Consider the following 22,614-nt stretch of genomic DNA (forward strand, 5'->3'; position numbering starts at 1 on the left):
ATGAGGCTTCCACATCTTTTCTTCTTCTTTTTTTTTTTTTCAACACATTTTTTTTTTACATCTTTTCATCTGTTTTGCACACAAGGCTTTGTTAGTGGACCAAAACCCCCAAAAGACTAGCACTGAGTCTGTTTTGACTCATAGTGAACCTGTGGGTTTCTGAGACTGTAACTCTTTCAGAGAGTAGCAAGCCTCATCTTTCTCCCATAGGGCAGCTAGTGTTTTCTAACTGTTGATCTTGTAGTTAGCAGCCACTACCCTACCAGGGCTCTCGACTTATTAACGGCATTAATTTTTTCCCCCTGCAGCTTCCAAGAGGCCCCAAAACAGCGGTAAAAAAGTCTCCTCCCTCCCATATCCCTTCACAGACTGGAAGTAAAACCGTAGTTTTAGTGTCAACACATGCTACCTAATTAAAGACTTCCTAACTTTACTTTCATTAACAGATATTGGGGTACTCAGTGCTTACTAAAAAACAACCAAAATCTAAACTAGCTGTCATCATTCTGTTCAACACATTGCTCCCTGTGAATGTCAAAGTATTACTGTGCTCCAAGGGGTTTTCCATGGCTGATTTTCTCCGGTAAATTGACAACCAGGTCGTCTGTCAGAGATGCCTCTGGGTGGACTGGACGCACCAACTTTTCGGCTAATAGCTGATTACTTGTTTTGCACCACAAAGGGAGCCTATGCTCATGAAGACAAGGTATTGGTTTTTGTTGTTTTCATCGTATTTCTTGGGGGGAAAACTTAATTGCCATGGGCCACTCCCTGCGCTCCACGTTTTCATTGTTAGGTTGTTCAAGGCTGGCGGCACGCCAAAGGCTAGCACACCGCAAATGCTCAAACCAGCCCGGAACTCGCCGCCCTCTGGCGGTCCCTGCCAGCTTCCGGGTGCGACAGTCCACGTGGCCTTCCCACGTCACATCCTGCCCTTGCGACTCAGGCTGGCGGAACCCGCGCCATGAAGTGCTTATTTGTTACAGTTGGGACCACCAGCTTTGATGAGCTCATTGCGTGTGTTTCGGCGCCAGACAGTCTGGAAGTGAGTGGGGAAGGTGGGCCGGACACGGCTTGGCGAGCTCAGCGCGCCAGCCGCTTGCTTGGCAAGCACTTCCGGGAGTCTGGGGACTCTTCGGTGGTCACGGTCCTGTGAGGCGAAGCTGCCGGCGAGCTGTCCCATCCCTTTACCGGCTCCGCCCCCGCGCTTGGCCCGCCCAGCCCGCGCAGCCTGTCGCCGCGTCCCGCTCCGCGGCTCGAAAGCCTCTCACCGCTCCTCCTGCCTCCGGCCCCTCCCCTCCGTTCCCCGGCTTCCCCCCTCCCATTCCTCGCCTCTCTTCCTCCTGCCTCGCCCCTTCCCTCCGCCACTCCGCACCTCCGGCCCCTCGGCTGGCGCTGGGTCACTCTGAGGTGGGCGCCGTAGCCTTGTCACCACAGCCGCTTTCGCCCCGCCCCCGCATGTGCCCTTCCCGCCAGAGCCCGCGCTTTGCGCGTGCCACCGAGGGCACGCCTGCGCCCGGGAGGGAGGTCTCCCCACACTCCCGCCGCAAACTTGGTTGCGCGCCCCTGCCCCCGCCCCCCTCCGGCCCTGGCGGGAGCCTCCCCGCCCTCCAGGCTTGAGCAGCGATCCGATTTCGGGGCGGGGGGACTTGTGGTTGGCACTTGGTAGGGCTCCCCAGGCGAGGGACGCATCCCCGGGGGTTCTTCCGCCCGGCCGGGGGCGGAAGTTTGGCAGCTCGTAAGGCAGTCTGCACACACCGACTGCCGAGTTGGCCTCAGTGGCGGCGGCGCGCTTTTCACTGTGGCCCCGACGGATTAAAAAGTCGCGTGTGTGTTTGTCCGTCTTTCCATCTGCCCTGCCCTCGCCCGCCCGCCCCCTCCCGCCCCTCTTGTAGATCTTCAGGAACCTCGGGTACGGCCGGCTGGTGCTGCAGGTCGGGCGAGGAAGCCTGGTGCCCGAGGCGCTCAGCACCGAGTCCTTGGCCCTGGAGGTGTACCGGTACAAGAAGTCCTTAGAAGACGACCTTCGGAGGGCGGATCTTGTCATCAGCCACGCAGGTAAAGAGGCTCCCGTCCGCGCCTGGGGCCCCCTCCACTCCGAGCCACTGGGAAACCGAACCTTCTTGCGGGAGTGGGGCGGGGGATGGAATCCTTGCGGTCGCTCCCCCGTCGCTAGTTGGAGTCTTTGGAATCGTTGGACTGTAACCCCTAGAGAGAATAATTTGAACTTCGCCATTGGGAACTTACTTGGGAGAGTATTTCCATTGCGGAGAGACAAGCTAAATCGGAATTGGCCATGCTGCTGCTGGTTGGGATTTTGGGTTTGGGTTTTTTTGTTGTTTTTTTTTCCTGAGACGGGAGGGGAAGGAGTGTTGTGGATCCCAGATTTACAGTAAGAAACCCTCAGTGCGGGGGGTGGGTGGGGGGGTGGGGGGTGTTTTATAATCCAGTCAGATGTAAGGAGGTCAGACGGGAGAGATTGCCTGTTGTGGCTTTTATCTGTTGGGATCCAGATGAAAAAACGTTCAGGGTATGGGTGTGTTGGTCTGAGCGGAAAAATGGGCTTGGGAAAGTTTTTAGTTTTTAAACACCTAGGCTAAAGCTGTGTGGGAAACGAATTCAGTCTGAAATAGCCTTTACCAAGCCACCTTACTTTATAGTTTAAATTCTCTAGTAATCAGACTGCAGTACCTTAAAGAAGGGCTTTCCAGCGATCTTTTGAGGTTTAGAGTCCCTTATAGGGTCTCTGAGAAAAAGCCTGGCCTTTCTACTCCGGTAAGCAGTTCAAACTCTCAGAAACTCATGGGGTAGTTCTGCCCTCTCCTGGACGGTCGCTATGAGTCGGAATCAAGTGGATGGCTGTGAGAGAGATTGGATTGAGAAATGATTGAGAAAGGAATCTCTCATTGTTCTTAAGAAAGTACCTTGAGAGAGGCGAAAGTCATTAGAGAGCAGCTACCAGAGCACTTTCTGTCAGACTTTTTAGCAGTTTTGTGTGGAGAGTCAGTGTTCTTAACTGCTCCCCCAGAAACTATCAAAAATGGATTTATACACTGGTTCATCAGTCTCCTGAAATAACCTAAAGGATTTTTCATTTCAAAGTGGAACTGGTTCTGATCATTGTCTTTGTTCATGTTCACAGATATCTATTCTTCATTCTGCTGAGAATATTAACAGATTGGGAGGAGAAAGACAAGGGGTTTCTACACTCCTCAAGAGTTACAGTCTGCTGTAGGGTTACTGTGAGGCTAGTGATCTACTCTTGGCAGTGAGGTGCTGTAATGGTGACTTCGCTGACTTGGTGGCGGTGTAGTGGGTTAAACATTGAGCTGCTGAAGGAAAGGTTTAAATCAGCAGGAGAAAGATAATGCAGTCTGCTTTGCAAAGATTTAGTGACTAACCAGGCATCCTCAAACTATGGCACAGGGGCCACATGCGGCCTGCTGAGGACGTTTATCCGGCCCACTAGGTGTTTTTGCCCCATTTGTTTTTTAAATTCAAAATATATGTGCAGTGTGCATAGGAATTTGTTCATAGTTTTTTTAAAATTCTAGTCCAGCCTTCCAACAGGTCTGCGGGACAGTGAACTGGCCCCATGTTTAAAAAGTTTGAGGACCCCTGCTTTAGTCTCTGGAAGTTAGGACAGACCTGGTGTGATGGCTGCACCTCCTTTGGTGAGAACCTGCCCTGTCCAATAGAGAGTCCTTCGCAACCCCCTTTGGCAGGGGGTTGTTACTTGACCAACTTATAAAAAGTAGTGGTAGTTTTGCTTTCTTGGTACAAGTGGTTACTGTTCTACAGGTGGCTGCTAACTTAACCGTTACTTTGAACGAACCCACTCGATGTGAGGTGTTTTTTTTTTTTTCTTTTGTGTCTGAAAGATTCCCACTGATGTGGGGTCTGACTCAGAGCAACCCTGTAGGATGTAGTAGAACAATTTTCCTAGAGTTTCCAAGTCTGCAAATCTTTATGGAAGCTGCTGTATTTTGGTTAGCAGCACAACGGTTAACCCACTGGACCCACCATAAAACATATGTGGTCACAATGAATCCAAATCTCTCTCACTACTGAGGCTCATCTCTTTGGCCTTTTCTTGGAATATATTGAACCTGAATTAAAAAAGCCCTGGTGGTGTAGTGGATTACCAGTTGAGCTACTAACTGCAAAGCCAGTGGTTCAAAACCACCAGCTGCTCCATCAGAAAAAGATGAATTGTTCTGCCCCTGTAAAGATTTACAGCCTTGGACCTAAAAGAGCCAGTTTGACTTAATGGCAGTAAATTTGGTGAGATTTGGTTTGAACCTTAACTTTAAATGGATTCAAGGCCCTGCTCAGAACTTTTGAGGAGAAGGATAATGGCTAAGCACTGAATCATGGGCCATAATAATGTCAGTAGTAATACAGGTACTTTCCTAGTCGGGCATATAGATCCTATTAGAGAGCACTTGATAATTGTATTTTGGTCATTCTGAACAGATAATAGAAACATTTGGTTAGTAGTTTTGCCAACTAATTTAAGTTCTCACCTCCGGCCATTGAGTCAGCAATGAATCAAAGTGACCCCTTGTGGGTTTTCCTAAGGTGTTTACAGGAGTTAAAAAGACCAGTCTTTCTCCCTCGGAGCTGCTGGTTGTTTTGAACTGCTGACTATGCATATCACAGCCCAATGCCTAATCACTACACCACCAGTGCTCCGCTTAAGTTGTAGCTACTAAGAATTGTGGTGCACTTTTAAGTATTTAAACATTTCCTTAATAAATTGTTATTTATTTTTGTAGGTGCAGGAAGCTGTTTGGAGACTCTGGAGAAAGGAAAGCCACTTATAGTTGTTATAAATGAAAAGTTGATGAACAATCATCAGCTGGAATTGGCAAAGCAGCTACACAAAGAGGGACATCTCTTCTACTGTACCTGCAGGTATACTACAGACTGATTATTTGTCTGCCTCATCTTCATTCTTTCCTAGCTATTATTTTATCCACTTACTTAACCTCTGTGTTTCTTCTGCTTCTCACCTTCTTCCACCTTTCAAACATAGTGATCTCTCTCACCTGTAAAACCCTCTACAGTATTTTCTACTTTGTAGTTTGTGTTTATACTTCTTTGTCTATCTGTAGTTATTTGTATGTGATTATCTGAATGTGTGTATGCACATGTATAAGTTCTGGGTGCATTTTTTTCTGGAATATGATTTTTCAGTTCATTAGATTTCCTTATTCAAGGAAACCATTTGTTTATTTTTAATGGTAATTTTTTTCCTTCAGCAAGGGTACTGGGATCCCTAAGTTAGACAGACTTATTCAACTGTGCCCAGTATGTACTAGGAGCTGTTATAGGTGCTTAGGATATGGTGGTAAACAAGATCAAAGCCTACTCTTATTTTAGTGAACAATTTTAAAAGTAAATGGTAAAGATGATTGCATATGGCAAAATGTGCTCTGAAGAAGATATAACCTGGGTGACATGGTGATTGGGATGAAAAAGATAGGATGACTGGTAAGTGATGTTTGAGCTGAGACCTAAATGACGAGGAAGAGCTAGTCATATGAAGTTCTAGCCACAAAAGGAACAGTTCTTACAAAGATCCTAAATTTTGTGTGTTCCAGCAGGGGTCGAGTGGGGGATGGCAGGTGCAGAGCTGGCCGGCTAGGCCTGGCAAGTTTGAAACAGTAGATGCATAATGAGCAAGGGAGCATTTAGTAAAAGACGAGGCTGGGTGGGGATAGCTTAAATAAGAGTTCTGATTTTATTCTATGTTCTGTGAGAAGCCATTGGAGCATTTTAAGCAGAGGAATTACTTTATGGTAAGGAGTATTATTTTTTGACGTGTATTAAAACTCAGCAAGAATTGATCAACATCACAGTAGAAGGATGAAGAACATGGTTGGCTTGTTTTTCTGTTAGTCCTTCCTTAAGACACCAGAAGCTTGCCAAAAGGGCCAGGTCAGTAATTCCTTATTGTTTGACATTAAAACCTGCCTTAACTTGATGATTTTTAAAAAGTTTATTATAAAAATATACTTTGTTATAGTGAATTGACATGAATTTTAAAGTAGAAAATAAACATTATAAGACATTGCCTATTATGTACTAAGCTGGTCTTTTAATTTTACTGCTTCTATTTTCAGGCACTCAGTAAATTATTTATTAGATAAGTTAATATATGTTGAGAACTTTCTATGTGCCAGGCACTATTCTAGGTACTTGGTCTGCATTAGTGGACAAAATAAACAAAGGCCCCTATTCTCATCCAGGTGAAATTGATTTATTGACCTTTTAAAGGAATAATTGTGGGTTCTCATGCTTGTAGTGATGAATGAGAAGGAATGCCAGCATGGTTTTGTAATACAGAGACCAGTCTTGAAGAATTCATGTCAAGGGAGAAGCTAGTTAAAATTATTTCGGCTTCCATTAGTGGGCATTTCAGCCATTTGGTTAGTTGCGTGGTTCAGGATTTTTTAACACAGAATAAACATCCTCATAACTAATTCATGCAAATCATTTTTCTAGGGACTTTTAATGTGTGTTTTCATTCCAATTGATAAACCAGCTTTGATTTTACATGAAAATCTTCAAAAAGGAGAAACAATGATTTCATAAATGTGTTCTGATATTTTCCCCAGGCTGAAAAAGAATATACAGATCTTTAGTTGATTCATTTCTTTGTAGTCTAAAAGTCTTATATTAATTTTAAGAAAGACATGTACATTAAAGAATTAATTTTATTGTCATTTTAGGTAAATAATTTATTGTCCCCAAATCTAGACTAGGTGGTTGCACATCTGAGTTAATGTAAGTGACTGGTTTAATTAGACATCAGAACTGATACATTTTGGTAGTGATTATATATTGCTTAATTATATATGAATTTATGATAATAAATTTCAGAAAAGGTTTTTTTCACAGTCTTCATATGTGACTAGTAGTCTCCCTTGCTATTTTTCTTATATGGTAACTACTACATTTGATTTAATTTATTCCTATTTCACAAACTAATTTTGCTCAAATTTTTCCAACCCAAAATAGTAGTACAAAATTATATGAGCAAGTTATTCATGAAGCAAAATTTCTGAAATGTTTCAATTGCTATAACAGATAAAGGATTTTAAAAATTAATAAAAGAATTATGTATTATTTGAGTACTCTTTTCTAAGTGTGTAAACTTATATTATTAAAATACATTTAAAAATTCACTTGTACACTTTGGAAAGCAACACTATTTCTTGGACAGTAGATTCAGTCATAAAGTCGTCAGCAGATGAATTACAGAATTTTCTCCCATGTTACCTAATATTTTTCTTCTTTTGTTTTAGCACGCTTCCTGGGCTGTTACAGTCAATGGACTTATCAACACTGAAATGTTTTCCTCCTGGCCAGCCCGAAAAATTTTCTGCATTTTTGGATAAAGTTGTTGGATTACAAAAATAAACACTAAATGCACAGCACTTAAAAATACACCCAAATGCAAACTATGGAACGTGATTAAATCAAATGTAATATAGAATATATGTTTTCAGAATAATATAATCAACTAACTACACCCGTAGAATGCATAGAAAATTTTATGATGTGAATATTTGCATTTGGGTTTAAATTCGATTGGCAATTTAGTAAACTTGCCAGATGTTCCCTAATTTCAATATTTCATATAAAGCAGGCATGTAGTATACATTCACATATCTTTTCCCAGAATCCCTAGTACATTTAGAATTATGAAAAAAAAGGAATGAAATTTGAAAACTTCATAAGATTAAGTACTTGGCAGGAACTATAAATGTACTCAGTCTGATTTTATACTAGAATTTAAAAAATGAAGCATTATCAAACTAAAAAAAAAACAACTTTATTATGTGAGTTGGTATCATAATCCAAGGTATTGAATACCAAAGAAAAGCAAGGAGTGATAAGATGCTCTAATAAATATGAAGGGACTTCAAAAAGTTCATAGAAAAATGGAATAAAAAGATTTGGGGGATTTTTCTCAGCTTTTTAAACCCCCTGGTTGTAGGCTTAATAATTCCCCAGAGAAAACGATTATGGAGGCAATTTTTAATTGTACTTGGAGAAACTACTTTTATATTGAAGAGTAGAGTGGGGTGGGTATATTCATTTTTGTCCCCACTGAAATGTAAATGGTAGCATAATGTTGCCCAATTTCAAAGCTCTTCTGATTTGAAAAGAAAAAATAAAAGGACTTCTACCAGTAGGCTTTGCTGTTATTTTTAAAGGACCCAGCCACCACCATCACACTTATAGTGAAACATAGTATCAAAGGGAAATTTATAATTTATGTCTTCCAGAAATTATCTGCTTAGATTACACTTTACATTGGAGGGTGGTTCAAAACTTCGTGGAAAAATAGAATTAAAGGAAAGTGGAATTTTTCCATGGAGTTTTTGAAGCCCCCTCACATGTCGTTTTAAAACTAATGGACAACTTAAGGTAGATGCATTATCAAATTCTTTGTAATAAATGGTCTTGAGACCTTTAAAATATGTGAGATTGACTTTAAATGTCTACAATACTCAGATGGAAAGTTTAGTTTGTCTATAGAACACCCAAGTAAAATGGGTTGCATTATCTAATGTTTATACATTTATTTTTCTGATTGTGTTCCACTTAGACTAATATTAAAATACGTTATTAATAATGGTGGTAGGTGGTGGCTCAGAAGTGCTCTGGGTAGCAAGAGGAAGCCAACTTGAATTAAAATTTTGCTGAAAATAATTCAAAAAGTGAGTAATGAGTTGAGAATTCAGTGCCATAAGTGCTTATTAACCTAGATTTCAAGTGATCATAGATGCCAATTGTGTATGTAGAAAAATCTCTGACTACAAATTTGTGAAATTTTCTATATCATGGGGCTCTAAATCAAAGGATACTTTACAGCCATTTTGAGGTGACGCAGTATTTTCAAGATTACATATAACCTATTATTTTTTGTGTGTTTTTTAAGATAGGAAAGAGGCCAGAAATTAGGATCTTGTTATAAAGTTTTTGGCAGAGTTGTCACTTAGAAACATCTCCTTTACTCCTATTTTGTTCTCTTTTTTTCTTTTTAAAAATCATGCCATGGTCTACATTAGCTTTTGGGTTCTCTATAATTGTTTGCCTAGTAGAAGGGATTATTTTTATTTCCAAGGATGGTTTTGTTTCTTGGTCTCGGAAGTTGTTTAATTAACTTTGTTTAATATTCTTCCTTTGGTGCACCACGATCCATTCTCTACCTTACCTGGGACATACAGTCAAACCAACAAACATGTGATACCTCACTTTGGAATGTAGCGAAATGTTAAGGTTAAGATTGATAGATTAGATGCATTAAATGATCGTATAAGTCGAATTTTAGAGTTACAGAATTTAAAGAGTAGCTCGAACCATTCATTTTTTTAAATCATCTGATTGGAGGCTTTTACAGCTCTTATAACGCTCCATACATCCATTGTGTGAAGCACATTTGTACATGTTGTCATCATACTTTTCAAAACATTTTCTTTCTACTCGAGCCCCTTGGTATCAGCTCCTCCTATTTCCCCTTCCTTTCACCCTTGAATGCTTGACAAATTATAAATGATTTTTATTTTCATATTTTACACCGTATGCTATCTCCTTTCACCCGTGTTTCTGATGTTCATGGGTGGTGGGGGTAGGCACAGATTATACATCGATTATTGTCATTGCTTTCCCCTACCTTCATGATATTGCTACTCCCATCATTGTTCCTGGGGGGTTTGTCTGTCCTGGATTCCCTGTGTCGAGAGCTCTTATCTGCAATGTACATGCTCTGGTCTAGCCAGATTTGTAAGGTAGTACTGTGATGTGGGGTGGGGGGGAGCATTAAAGAACTAGGAGAATGTTGTGTTTAATTGGTACTATACTGCACCCTGGCTGACTCGTCCCTGCCTGTGACTCTTCTGTGAGCTGATATCCAATTGTGTACAGATGGGCTTTGGGTCTCCATTCTGAACGCATCGATATTATTTTGGATCTTCTGATACCTGATCCCATCAACACTTCGTGATCACACAGTCTTGTGCTTCTTCCATGTGGACTTTGTTACCTAGCTAGATGGCCACTTGTTTATCTTCAAGCCTTTCAGACCCCAGATACTTTATCTTTGAATAAATAGCCAGGCACCATCAGCTTTCTTCACATTTGTCTTCAGCAACTGTCAGGAAGGTGAGCATCATAGAATGCTGGATTATTAGAACAAAGTGTTCTTGCGTTGAAGATTATTTGAGTTGATGGCCAATGTCCATCTGCTACCTTGATACTTAACATATAAATATATATACATAGATCTATGCCCCTATCATTATGTAAAAATATATTTACATATATATGGGCCTGGATTTATACCTCTATAAATGTCCATTGCCTCTTAGTTCTTTCCTCTAATTCCTTTTTACTCTCCTTTTGTCCCATTATCATGTTCAAACTTCATTCAGCTTTCAGTAATTCCTCTTGGCTACATTCCACTTGATCAAACCCCACTAGGGATTCCACACCCTTTTTGGCATCAATTTTAGATCACTTATTGTTCTTTTGTCCCTGGCTTTGTTGGCTCTTCCCTTTCCCCCACCTTCCCCTCTCCCATGTCCCTCTGGAACAGTAGGTCCCATTATTTTCTCCTTGGGAGTTTATCCTGCCTATCTTATCTAGATAGACATGGGGAAAAATGCCTATAAATTGTTCCAGGTCTGTGTTGACTTTTATAAATGATTTCTGATAGAGTCTGATGAAGCCAAGTCCTGTTCCCGAAGTCTATTTTGGGGATTCCTGGGGGACTTCATTGCTTGCTGCCCTTGCTGCTCCGTTGCACTCCCTTTATGTTTCACACTGGTGTGTGTGTGTGGGGGGTGTCAGACCAGGCACAATTCCCATACTGTCTCCTTTGTTGTACCTTGTGTTATGGGTCAGTGGTTGGATGCCATGTCTCATGGTGGGCCGGCCTTACCATCCTCTCTGTGCTGCTCCTTGGGACTGGGTGAGCCAGGATGTGGTGGTCTCTTTCTGTCGCCTCTCTTCTCTATCCTCCTCTCTCTCAAACCCCCCCCCCCAGCTTCCTTCCCTCCTAGTTTTCTCCCTTGTGCTCTGATCCGACCCACCCATCTCCCGAGTTGTATCTTCAATGCTCTGTACTGCATTCTTCTAGGGAGGGGGTTCACATAGCTTGGATTGGGGCCTGCCCCACAGACTTTTATGTTGGTCCCCTGCTTCATTCCAGTATTTTGCCTTCAAGCTTTGGCACACCAGGTAGAGGTCTGGCCCCTCTCTCTCTTTCCTATGGAGACAAATTCCCTGTGGATGGGTTAGTGCCCATTTCCCCCAACTTTTCCCTTTTTTAGTTGGCACCCATATGTATTCCTGGGTTAGTTCTGACCCTTAGAAGAGTGCATGGACCTCGCCCTGGGAATTTATGTATTTAGTAGCTTTTCCCCTATGCCCCTTGTGCTTTTTAAGCTTACCTCAGTGGACTCATTATTGTACTTGTCCTTTTGTGCTTGGCTTATTTCGCATAATTTCCTCCAACTCTTCCCCTTGCAATGATGTGCTTCATGCATTCATCACTGCTTTTTAGGGATGCTTAGTACTCCATTGTATGTACCAGAGTTTTCTAATTCATTCATCCGTTGATGAAAATTTAGGTTGTTTCCAACTTTTGTGATTGTGAACTGTGCTGTGATGACCTTGGAGCGCAGATGTCTGGCCATCGTCTGTTTCTTGCCCTTTCTGGGTATATGCCCAGTAGGGGGATTGCTGGGTCATATGGTAACTCAATTTCCATTTGTTTTAGGTATTTCTAAATCCATTTCCATAATGGCTGCACATTCCTACAGGACCACCAGCAGTGCATGAGGATTCCTATCTCACCACAGCCCCTCCAACACTTGTTGCTTTCTGATTTTTTAAATTGGCTAACTATGAGGAGCCATTCATTTTATATATGACAATGAAGGCTAAGTTATATTAATTGCCAAGTCCATATCTTATTTAGTTCTTACAAAAACGATAATCAAATTTCTATGTAAAATATTTGATTAATTTAAATTAGTTTGCCTTCAATACATGACTGATAACAGTTTCAGATTCTAAACATCTATCAGGGTAAGGAAACAAAAGAAAAGGTTTAGGGAGATGAGCATTCTAGATGACAACATTGCTTATAGTTTAACAGTAAGAAAATTAGAGCTGGAATGATTTGGTGGTAAATAGTACACCCAATGATCTTGATGGGGGGCTTAGGAACATTGAAAAATAGTCATGTCTACAAGTAGTATCAGCTATGATTTGTAAAAACTTTTAGAGCACTAATTTTTATGTTTTTTAAGGTAAAATCTTAGAAGACAATAAAAACGTTTTGTACCACTTCCTTGATTATTAGGAAAAGTTTTACAAAACTGAGAATAAATGCTAAGTGACATAGTTATAATCCCCCTCCCCCAACCCTTTATTATGAGACGATCTGCTCCTGTAAAGAACTATGGCCTTTGAGTCCCTGTGGAGCAGTTCTGTTCTGTCTTACAGGGTCACTCAGTAGCAGTGACTTTGGCTGGAGCTACTCTGGTATATGTGCTTAAGTAATCCCTCCGATTTATTCATAATATGAATTTTTCAGAGATTATATGTCTATGTTCTAAGAAGCCAAATATCTGGACAGAATATTAGAAATAAATTATTGGAAAGTATTTCAATGGAATGGTCATGTTAGCCATTTTGAGAATAATTGTGCTGCAATCCACCCTACCCTCACCCCCTAAATAACAAACCTCACTGCCATGGAGTTGATTTGAACTCATAGTAACCATATAGGACTCACCTTTTGGTGAATGTGAATCTTTACATGAGCAGAAAGCCTCATTTTGCCCCCAAAGGAGTAGCTGGTGGGTTCAAACTTGACCTTATAGTTAGCAGCTAACACCACCTCGTACCATTATTTTCATGGGGGCAGGGAATGAAAAGTAACTAACAGTCATAGTCAGTACTTGTTGGGAGCTTAGTATATGTATCAGAAACTAGTCTGTATTTTACATAAATTAATTTAATCTCTGAACTAGATGAAGTGTTATGCTGTTTTAAGGTACAAGAGATGGTCTGGGAATTATAATTGGAGTACTAAATTCTAAGATGTTTTAATTTTAAGAGTAAGTAAAAAATATTGCTATTCAGATTCAAAGTCATTTATGTATGGATATGAAAACTTAAGTCTGGAATCAGTGGGTGGCTGTACACAAGTTCCCTCAGTAATATAAGGGTAAGTCCAAAAGCATTACTACAAAATTGTAGAAACCTTTGTCAAGCAAAAGTAACGAGACATGAAGCTATTTTTCAATATAGCCTCCATCTAGGTCTGTACTTCAGAAAGCAGTATTTCTGTGTCTCTAACCCTTTCTTGAGTAATTTTGCACTCAATTTATACCTTGTCGAGATGGCATATTTTTAATTTTCTAGGTACTCAAGTTGTGTTACTTTTCATTGTTCTTTAAGTTTGGGGAACAAAAATATCTTGAAGGGGCAGTGTGTAGGGTGGATGGTGTAAGGTTTCACAATGAATTTCTCATAGGACAGCCCTTGGTTTCTCTGAAGATTGAGTAGGTAGGTACATTGGCCTGATAGAAAAAAAAATGTCCTTGTCCCAACTTTCCTGGCCTTCTTCCTACCAGTGCAGTTTCTAATTTTCTTACTGTGTCCTTCAAGAAAATCTATCAATTATCCTTTGGAATTCCAAATAAACACCCTTAATCTTTGAAGTTGACCTGTAGGTTTTGAATTTAACTGGCCAAGCATACCCTTAGGAAGCCATTGTTTGGACCCTTTTTGTTAGTGCACCCTAAGGAGGTTAAGATAAGTGTATAAATGAGAGAACTTATCTGCAGCCATCCACTGAGCCAGAAGAGGTGTTTAAATATGTTTTGCTATCTTAAGATCAGATTGTATGACAGCTTCAGGTTTAGCAAAGCTTTCACATTATTTAAAAGCATGATATTGGTTGATACTGCTGAGATTCATGCAGGGTAACTCCTAGTTGTATGTTATTTGCTGACAAGTTATTAGGGTTCGTATATATTTGTGTTCTAGAGTCCTATTTTTTTTTATCCTTATATTCTTTCTTGGCATTTTCATTATTTCCAGAGCTTCTACTACTGATGACTCTCAATTTATGCCTCTGATATTTTTATCTGCCTATATGATTCCTGGTGGTGTTGGGCTGTGATCTGCATGTCGGCAGTTCAAAACCACTTACAGCTCCTTGGGCGAAAGACTGGGCTTTCAACTCCCGTAAACAGTTACAGCCTCCCAAACTCATGGAGTCACTAAGAGTCAGCATTAACTCAATGTTAGTGCGTGAGATTGGTCATATAGGAACCCTGGTGGCATAGTGGTTGCAAGTTGGGCTGTTAAACTAAGGTCTGCAGTTCGAAAATACCAGCTGCTCTGAGGGAGAAAGATATGCTTTCTACTCCTGTAAAGAGCACAGTTTTGGGAAATCTTAGGCAGTTCTACCCTGTCCTATATTATCACTATGAATTGGCATCAGCTCAATTGCAGTGAGGTTTTTTGTTTTTTGTTTTATTTTGATTGGCCATATATTGGGCAAACTCAATGTGCCTCCATATGAAAATCATTTTTAATCTTTGCATCCTTCTGTGATTCCTACCTCCATTAATAGTGTCACCACCCTCCAGGTTTTAACTCTTTATGTCCTACCCCTCTTAATCTAGTTGAGCACCAGGTAGTATCAGGTATACTTCCTACGTTTCTCAAGCCCATTATTTCGCTATTCATTTAGTCTTCCAACATAAATTACATAATGAAAATCTGTTTTTTTTAATCAACCACACTGAAGACATTCTTTTGCTGGAGGAGCTCTTATAGTCTAGATCAGGAAGGGATTATTATGTCTTGTTCTTCACTCCTCTGCTTGAAACAGTAGGCTTTCTATGAGTGATGAAGACACTTTCGTAACTGATAAATCTGTTCTGATGATCTTGATTCAAATGAAGTATTAGTTCTAGGAATGGTTTTATATTGTACACATTCAGTTCATACTTGACTCTCATGTCTAGTATGTCTAGCAGAGAGAATTATCACATTGTATGGTGAAGTTTATAGGACCAACCATTTACAGGAATAGCATCTAAAACATAACAGTTTTTTCCTATGCAGTATGTTAATGGTATTGAAGGGATAAGTGGTAAAATTCATATGATGTTAAAAATCAGACATATATAAACATCAGCTATACATTTTGCAGGAGTCTCCAGGTAACACAGTGAGTGGGTTAAGTGTTGGGTATAGATGGCTCCAAGACACCAGTTGGCTCTGCAGGAGTTAGATAAGGCTGTCTGCTCTAATAAAGTTTGAAAGCCCTGGACATCCTGTGGGGCAGTTCTGCTCTGTCCTGTAGGGTCATGATGAGTCAGAATGGACACACTTGGAGTTGCAGTGGGATTTTACAGTAGATTGATTACCTAGAGCAAGGATAACCACCAAATGACAAATTAATTATTTACTAAATGATTAATTTCACATGAATACTCCAGCATAATCTTATTTATATAAGATCTTTTGTTTATTCCTTTAGTTTTTCAGAAGGTACACAAATTAGGTAGCATCAAACAAGTGTAGAACACACTTCTTGAATTTGATGTTAGTTCTTGAATAACATTTTGAAGTCTTTTTTTCCCCTTAAGCCACTCCCAGCCATCTATTTGGATATTTTCTTTCTATCCTTATTACATTTTTTATTAATTTTTTTCTCATCCTGTCCAGACATATATTTGAATTGGGATTTTGTAATGGTTTAGAACGTGATTACATTGGGATAGTTGCTGTTCCCTATGTGATAAAGCAAAAATTCTTAAACTGCTTTGGTCGTAGGACCCTTTAGAATAGTGGTTCGCGGCCCCTTTGGGGGGGTGTCGAACAACCTTTTCACCGGGGTCGCCTGATTCATAACAGTAGCAAAATTACAGTTATGAAGCAGCAACGAAAATAATTTTATGGTTGGGTGGTCACCACAACATGGTTGCGGCATTAGGAAGGTTGAGAAGCACTACTTTAGAATATGTTTTCTGTTTACATGTGTATATAGTTTTATAAAGAATGATATATTAGGTTTAGTTACTCCCAGTTTTCATAATACATATCATAAAATTTCCCCTCACGTTTAAAACACCAAACAGTACATTTTGAAACTAACCTTATGCTCACTATTAGCTCTATCTATGACATACAAAACTCACTGCCATTGAGTTGATTCTGACTGTTAGCAATCCTAGGGTTCCCAAGGCTGTAAATATATGAGCAGAAAGCCTCATCTTTGTCCCATGGAGAGGCTGGTGGATTTGAACCAGTGTTTATCTGACGTCACAACTAATTCGACTTTTATGACATACAAATTCAAACAAAAACTGTCGTCAGTTTGCCATCTAGTTAATTCCAATTCTCATTTTGCCTTTAGGACTGAGTTGAAGCCCCTTTAAGTTTCCAAGGCTGTCAATCTATACAAACAACCTCATCATTCTCCTGAAAAACAGATGATGGATTTGAACTTAGCTTGCAGTTAGCAACTCAATACATAATCCACTATGCCAGCAGATCTGAGAGTTTCAAAAGACGTTGAAAAATAAAACTTAAAAAATGTAATTTTTGTATGAACTTTTAAAGGGCACTCCATATAACATTTTTTCTAATAAAAAAATGACTCAAAGGAATATTTTCTCATAGTAATTCTCAGATATACTCTGTTAAACTTTTTGGTGACCTATGAGGAAATGCAGAATTGCAGTATACTCAGAGTGTGCTTCCTCATTGGCAAAACTTGGATAGCTACTTTTGGCATGATGTCTGCTAGATTATATAAAATGAAGGCATATATCTTTTCTATTGTTCGTCTCTCCTCTACGCAGAAAATGTGGTCAGTTTCCAACAGCCAGTATGAAGTAGGTGGGTATAATGTACTCCCCAAAGTGAGAAGTGAAAAACATTTCTAAATCCTTGGTCAGATTAATTTATCAATGTCAGCTTTTGTATTGTGAGTTAATAAAACTAACATCCCTCATAGGTGATTGCTAAACTGAAACCAATTTTGTGACGTGTGAGAAATGATATTGTTATGTAGTATGTATTATAGTTTCCCATTTGGTCAATGAACGAAGAAATAAACTTTTGTCAAATAAAACAAAAAGTTTAAAGCTAATTTTTGGTATTAAAAAGTAGCATATTGAACAATATCTCATAATCCATCATGTTTTATATATAATTTTCATTATAAAAACAATCACCAATTTCATGAAAAGTCAAATGAAATCTTACCTACTTTGGTGTTTTCATATTTGCTTGAAAGTGTTTTGCTTTGACCTATATCTAGAAGAACAGTGCCTAAAATGTCTACGAGGCAATCATTTTTCTTCCTGTTATTTCCAGATATTAAAAGGACAAAGTCTCATTAGAGGTAGAGAAATCTGACTGAGAGCCATAATAAAAATTTGGTTTGATTTCAGGTAGAATTTAGGTGAGACCTTAATTTTGATCAGAGAATAATTTCTTAGTGAAATTATTTGCCAAGCAGCAGTTAACAGTCAACAATCTCAGGGCTGGATCACAGAAATTTCTAAAGTAATTTCTTAAATTGAAACATTAAATAACTAATGTTTCTTAAACTAAACATTAGATAATTAATTTTAGGAAAATCAGGTCAAACAAAGTTCGGTATTCTGACCCATGGAATTATTTTTTTGAGGAAAACATTAACCTGTACACATTGTTTTAAAATGGTAGATTTCAAACTGTAGTCTCTGAACCAGCAGCTTCAGCGTCTACAACTTTTCAGGACCCACCTCAGATGTAACAGAATCAGGATCTTTTAACAAGCATTCCCTTTGAAAATCATTGCGGTAGAACTGTGCAGGATTGCATTAATTTGTTGTGAAAGAATGATTAGTCAGCCAATTGAGATTCCAAGTGCAACAGATTCTTCAAAGGACAATATTCCATCATTTTAAATGGCTTTTTATAGTAACAGGATGAAATCATTGACCTGTATCTTTGCCCCACATGTCTTTTAAAGAAAACGTGCTATTTGAGCAACTTATCCTATACTTAGTTAATTCTCTGCTGTGGCTCTGGAAGAAGAGTATTCTTTGCTAGGCCACTCCCAGAAGAATCAGTAGATTAGAAGTCTAGTCCAATATTATTATTGATTGAATGTGAAAACAGACACATCTTGGATAATTGTGTAAATCAGTTTCTTCTGTAAAATTGTACCAACATCCCCAGTTCTATGAGGCTTATAAACAAGAAATGGCAATCCTATGACCCACTTCTCTGATCTTACTGTCTATATGTGGCAATATTACATTATTTTATATATTTTCAAACAATATGCTCAAATGGGTGTTTTTTTCCTTAAAAGAAGTAGAGACTTCCCATTGTCCTACTTCTGTTTATCAGTTTTTGTAAGATCCATTTTCAATTATTATTGTGGTTATTATTTTATAAGTACATATTCACATCTGAACCCTGTAGCAAGTGCTTGTTGGTTATATGTTCTGTAAAACTATGTAAATGTAAAATGATGTGGCTGCTGTGGAAAAAGTTACTATAACAGCAATTCCATTTATAGATATATATCCAGGAGAATTAGAAATATGTATACACACAACTTGTACACAAATGTTCTAGCAGCATTATTCATAATAGTGCCCAAACAAAAACAACTGAAATACCCATCAACTAAAGAACTGTTTCCTTCATTTTCTGTTTTCTATTTGTTGAGTTTTCTATAGAAACATCCCTGAGCTATGTTCAAATGCATCAGATGATAACATTTTTTGAGATGTTGTGTTGGGATTCTCCATCCTCTTCTCATCTAAACTGATTGTCTCTGTTCCTGTTGAATTTCTGTTTTCCTGTGATTTACTTTCTTTTTTATTGTGGAAATGTCTCTTTGCTTTTGTGTGTATGTGGTGACTGCAATTTTCAATTTTGTTCAAGATTCAAGTATTATCCTGAGAAAGGGCAATACAATTTTTCCCCCTTGCATTTACTCTCTCAACTGATTGACAGTTTGATTTGGTATAAAATACTAGTTAGAAATAATTTGCCCTCAAGCAATTGTTGAAACCCATTATTAGAGATACATTTACTGTTATTTTTGTTATGTCTTGTTTTTCGTTCCTAAAAGTTTTAATATCTTTATCTGATTATCAAAATTGTTTTATGGACATTGCTTTTATTGGTAGCTACTTCATAAAACCTTTCAAACTCAATCTGAACATTATATCCTATTAGATACATTATATTGCATGTTAGAATTTTTGTTACATGATTATCAAAATTGTATTTCCCCCCTTTTTAGGCCTCTGCATGATTATAGTTTGTTTTCCTGGATTGAGCCTCCAAATTTCATATATGTATATATGTGTATATATTTCACACAGCAAAGTTCATGTTTTTTTCTTGTAAAAGTCCGATACCAAAAACAAAACCTCAAAATCACTGCATCAAGTCAATGCTGACTCATAGCGACCTTATAGGACAGGCTAGAACTAGCCCTGTGAGTTTCAGTTTAACTGTTTATAGGAGTAGAACGCTCCATCTTACTACCTCAGAGTGACTGGTGATTTCAACCTGCTGATTTTGTGGATCCCAAGTAACCACTACGCCACCTATAAGTTTTGATAAATACTTGGTCATGAAATCACAACCAAAATCAAGACTCAGAACAGTTTCATCACTCCATGAAATCCTCCAGTGATCCTTTTGTAGTAAACCCAACCCTTTAAGACCAACCTAACAACGGATCTGTTTTTCCTTCTCTAGAATATCATATAATTGCGTTCATAGAGTATATAGTCTTTTGAATTTGCTTCATTTAGAATGAGGCATTTGAGATTTTTACTTTTCTGTATGTGGATCAATAGTTAATCATTTGTAATCGCTGAATATTGTACTCATGGAGGCACCATAGTTTGTTCATTATCCTTTGAAGAATACTCTGTTTTGGGAGATCATTATGAATAAAGGTGCTGTAGACATATATGGGATTTGTGTGAAGGTAAATTTTCATCTTGAGTAGGCTTCTAGGTCATATGGTAACTTTATAAGAAACTATTAAACTTGCTTTTCAGAGTGGCTGACATTTTCCACTCTCTTAAATAATGTGTTTGCTAGCACTTGGCATTAACTAGTTTTTACTTTTTAAAATTTTAGTCATTCTTAGATGTAAGCAATGGTATCTCTCTTCCCTCATGTGGTTTTACTTGACATTCCTGTAAATTCCTCCATAGTAAGACACCCCATTTAAAAATGGGAACTGGATCTGAGTAGACGTATCTCCAAGAGGCCGCATGAAAAGATGTTCAACATAATTAGCTCTTGGGGAAGTACAAATTTTAAAGAATGACATGCTACATCACACCTACTAGGATGGCTCCTGTTGTGTGCCATGTAGTTGATTCCAACTCAGAGACCCTTTAGGGCAGGGCCCACAGGGATTCCTAGTGTATAATCTATAGGACCAGATCTCCAATCATCTTTCTCCTGCAGAACCACAGCTGAGTTTGAATTGCCACCCTTAATGGATTCTGAGAAAGCTAGTTGATTAATAGCAAGTGTTGACAAGGATGTGAAGATATTAGATATATTGCTTTTGAAAATGTAAAATGGTGTGGCTATTTTGTTTGGTAAAACATCTAGTAGTTGACCTTAACGAGTTAGCAATTCCACTTCCATAAGTATATGTCCAAGATAATTGAAAATACATACAAAAACTTATATATGAATGTTCTTAGCATTATTTTTGTGCTAAGACAGAAAAAAAAGCTATCAACTGCAGAATGGGTAAATAATGTGGTTTAACTGTACAAGAATTAGAATACTGATATGTGCTACAAAATGGATGAATCTTGAAAATTTTAAGTTTATAAACCCATGTTAAGTTTAACACGTTAATCATAAAAGGACCACGTTATATGATCCCATTGTATGAAATGTCTAGGCAAATTTATAAAGCTAGAAGGTACATCAGCATTTGCCTAGGACTAAAGGAAGGTGTAAGGGATTTAGTGGGTAGGTGTGGGGTTTAGTAATGTACTAAAAATGACTGGTGATTTTTGCACAATAGAAAATACTAAGTGCCACTAAATTATATACCTTAAATGTGTGATAATGTGTGGTATGTGAATTCCAACTTTTTAACAACTCAATATTTAGTAAATATTTTTAGTAATAAAACTAAGAAATAATACTTATAAATGCCCAAATATCACCACCATCCAGTTTTAGAATGCTTTAATCACATCAAAAGGATCCTTTGTGTATCTGTTTGTAGTCAATAGATATCAAGCCCTGCTTCAGACAACTATCTTTTCTTTTATAGGTTTGCATGTTTGGTGTATTTCATATAAATGGAATCATAGAAGATGTGGTCGATTGCCTCTGGTTTCTTTTATTAATGAAGATTTTGAGGTTTATCCATATTGCATAAATGTAGCCATTTCTTTCAACTAGTGATTAGTAGTCCATTCTATAATAATGTTTCATTTCAACAATAGTAACTACATTTTAAAAATAAATGCATACATTTCAGTTGTCTCTATTTTTTACTTCAGTCTGCTATTACTGTTCTTGTACAAGTCTCTGTGTATATGCATTATTTATTTTTTCTTAAAAGGACACCTAGGAATATAATTGCTGAGTCCTGGTCAATTTGGAGCTCTGGTGATGAAGTGGGTTGGATTTACATTGGGCTTCTAGTTATGAGGTCTGCACTTAAACCCATCAGCCAGTCTTCTGGGTGAAAAATAAGGCTTTCTGCTCGTACAAAGATTTATAACCTCAGCAACGCAGAGGGACAGATCTGCACTGTCCTATCGGGTTGCTATGAGTTGGAATCAACTCTATAACAGTGAGTTTGGGTTTAGAATTTGGGTTATGTTAAGGTTATGCTTAATTTTTTAAGACATAGAGGTAACCACCATAAGTTGGAATTGACTTTATGGTAATGGCTGAAAATATGTTTTTTCCTTTTGTCATAAAAACTGCCAAGGTCGTATAAAAAATTATTGTACCATTTTATAATCCCATCAGCAATGTATGAGTGTTTCAGTTTCTCCACACTGGTTATTATCTGTATTTTAAAATTATAGCTGCTCTAGTGGGTATGGAGTAGTATTTCATATGTGGTCTCAGTGAAGTTTGTTTTCCTAACACTAATAATGATAGAGGGTTCCTCTGAGATGGAATCAACGCGATGGCAGTGAACTTGGTTTTGTTTGGAATGATGTTGAACATCCCTGTGTGCTTATGTTTTGTGATGTTCAACTTTGTAAGTTTTTAACTAGGCCCTTATAGCATTTTGAGGTTTCATTGCGTATTTTGGACTTTTTTTGTCAAATATGTGATGTATAAATGTTTTCACCTCGCCTTGGGTTGTGTTTTCATTCTTTAAACTATATTTTGAAAATCAAAGGTTTTTTATTTTGATGGAGTCTAATTTATCAGTATTTTTCTTCAAAGTCTTGAAGATTTAACCGTAGGTTTTTGGTTTTTTCCACCTAAAAATGTTACAGCTTTGTTTTACATTTACGTCCATGATCCATTTTTTAG

The 22,614-nt window shown here is 38.5% G+C and overlaps 1 protein-coding gene across 1 annotated transcript in view; it reads left to right on the forward strand.

Annotated features, from left to right (window-relative positions):
- Positions 1-956: 956 nt before the first annotated feature.
- Positions 957-22,614, forward strand: part of ALG13 (ALG13 UDP-N-acetylglucosaminyltransferase subunit) — a 73,546-nt gene continuing 51,888 nt past the window's right edge. Inside the window, 4 exon segments of the mRNA XM_045298548.1 lie at positions 957-1,045; positions 1,896-2,058; positions 4,779-4,917; positions 7,314-7,423. Coding sequence (XP_045154483.1) covers positions 965-1,045; positions 1,896-2,058; positions 4,779-4,917; positions 7,314-7,423 — 493 coding nt within the window. The 5' untranslated portion in view covers positions 957-964.

Source organism: Echinops telfairi, unplaced genomic scaffold (assembly GCF_000313985.2).
Source record: "Echinops telfairi isolate 266 unplaced genomic scaffold, ASM31398v2 ScPeMD7_7427;HRSCAF=8465, whole genome shotgun sequence".
Lineage (NCBI taxonomy): Eukaryota > Metazoa > Chordata > Mammalia > Afrosoricida > Tenrecidae > Echinops > Echinops telfairi.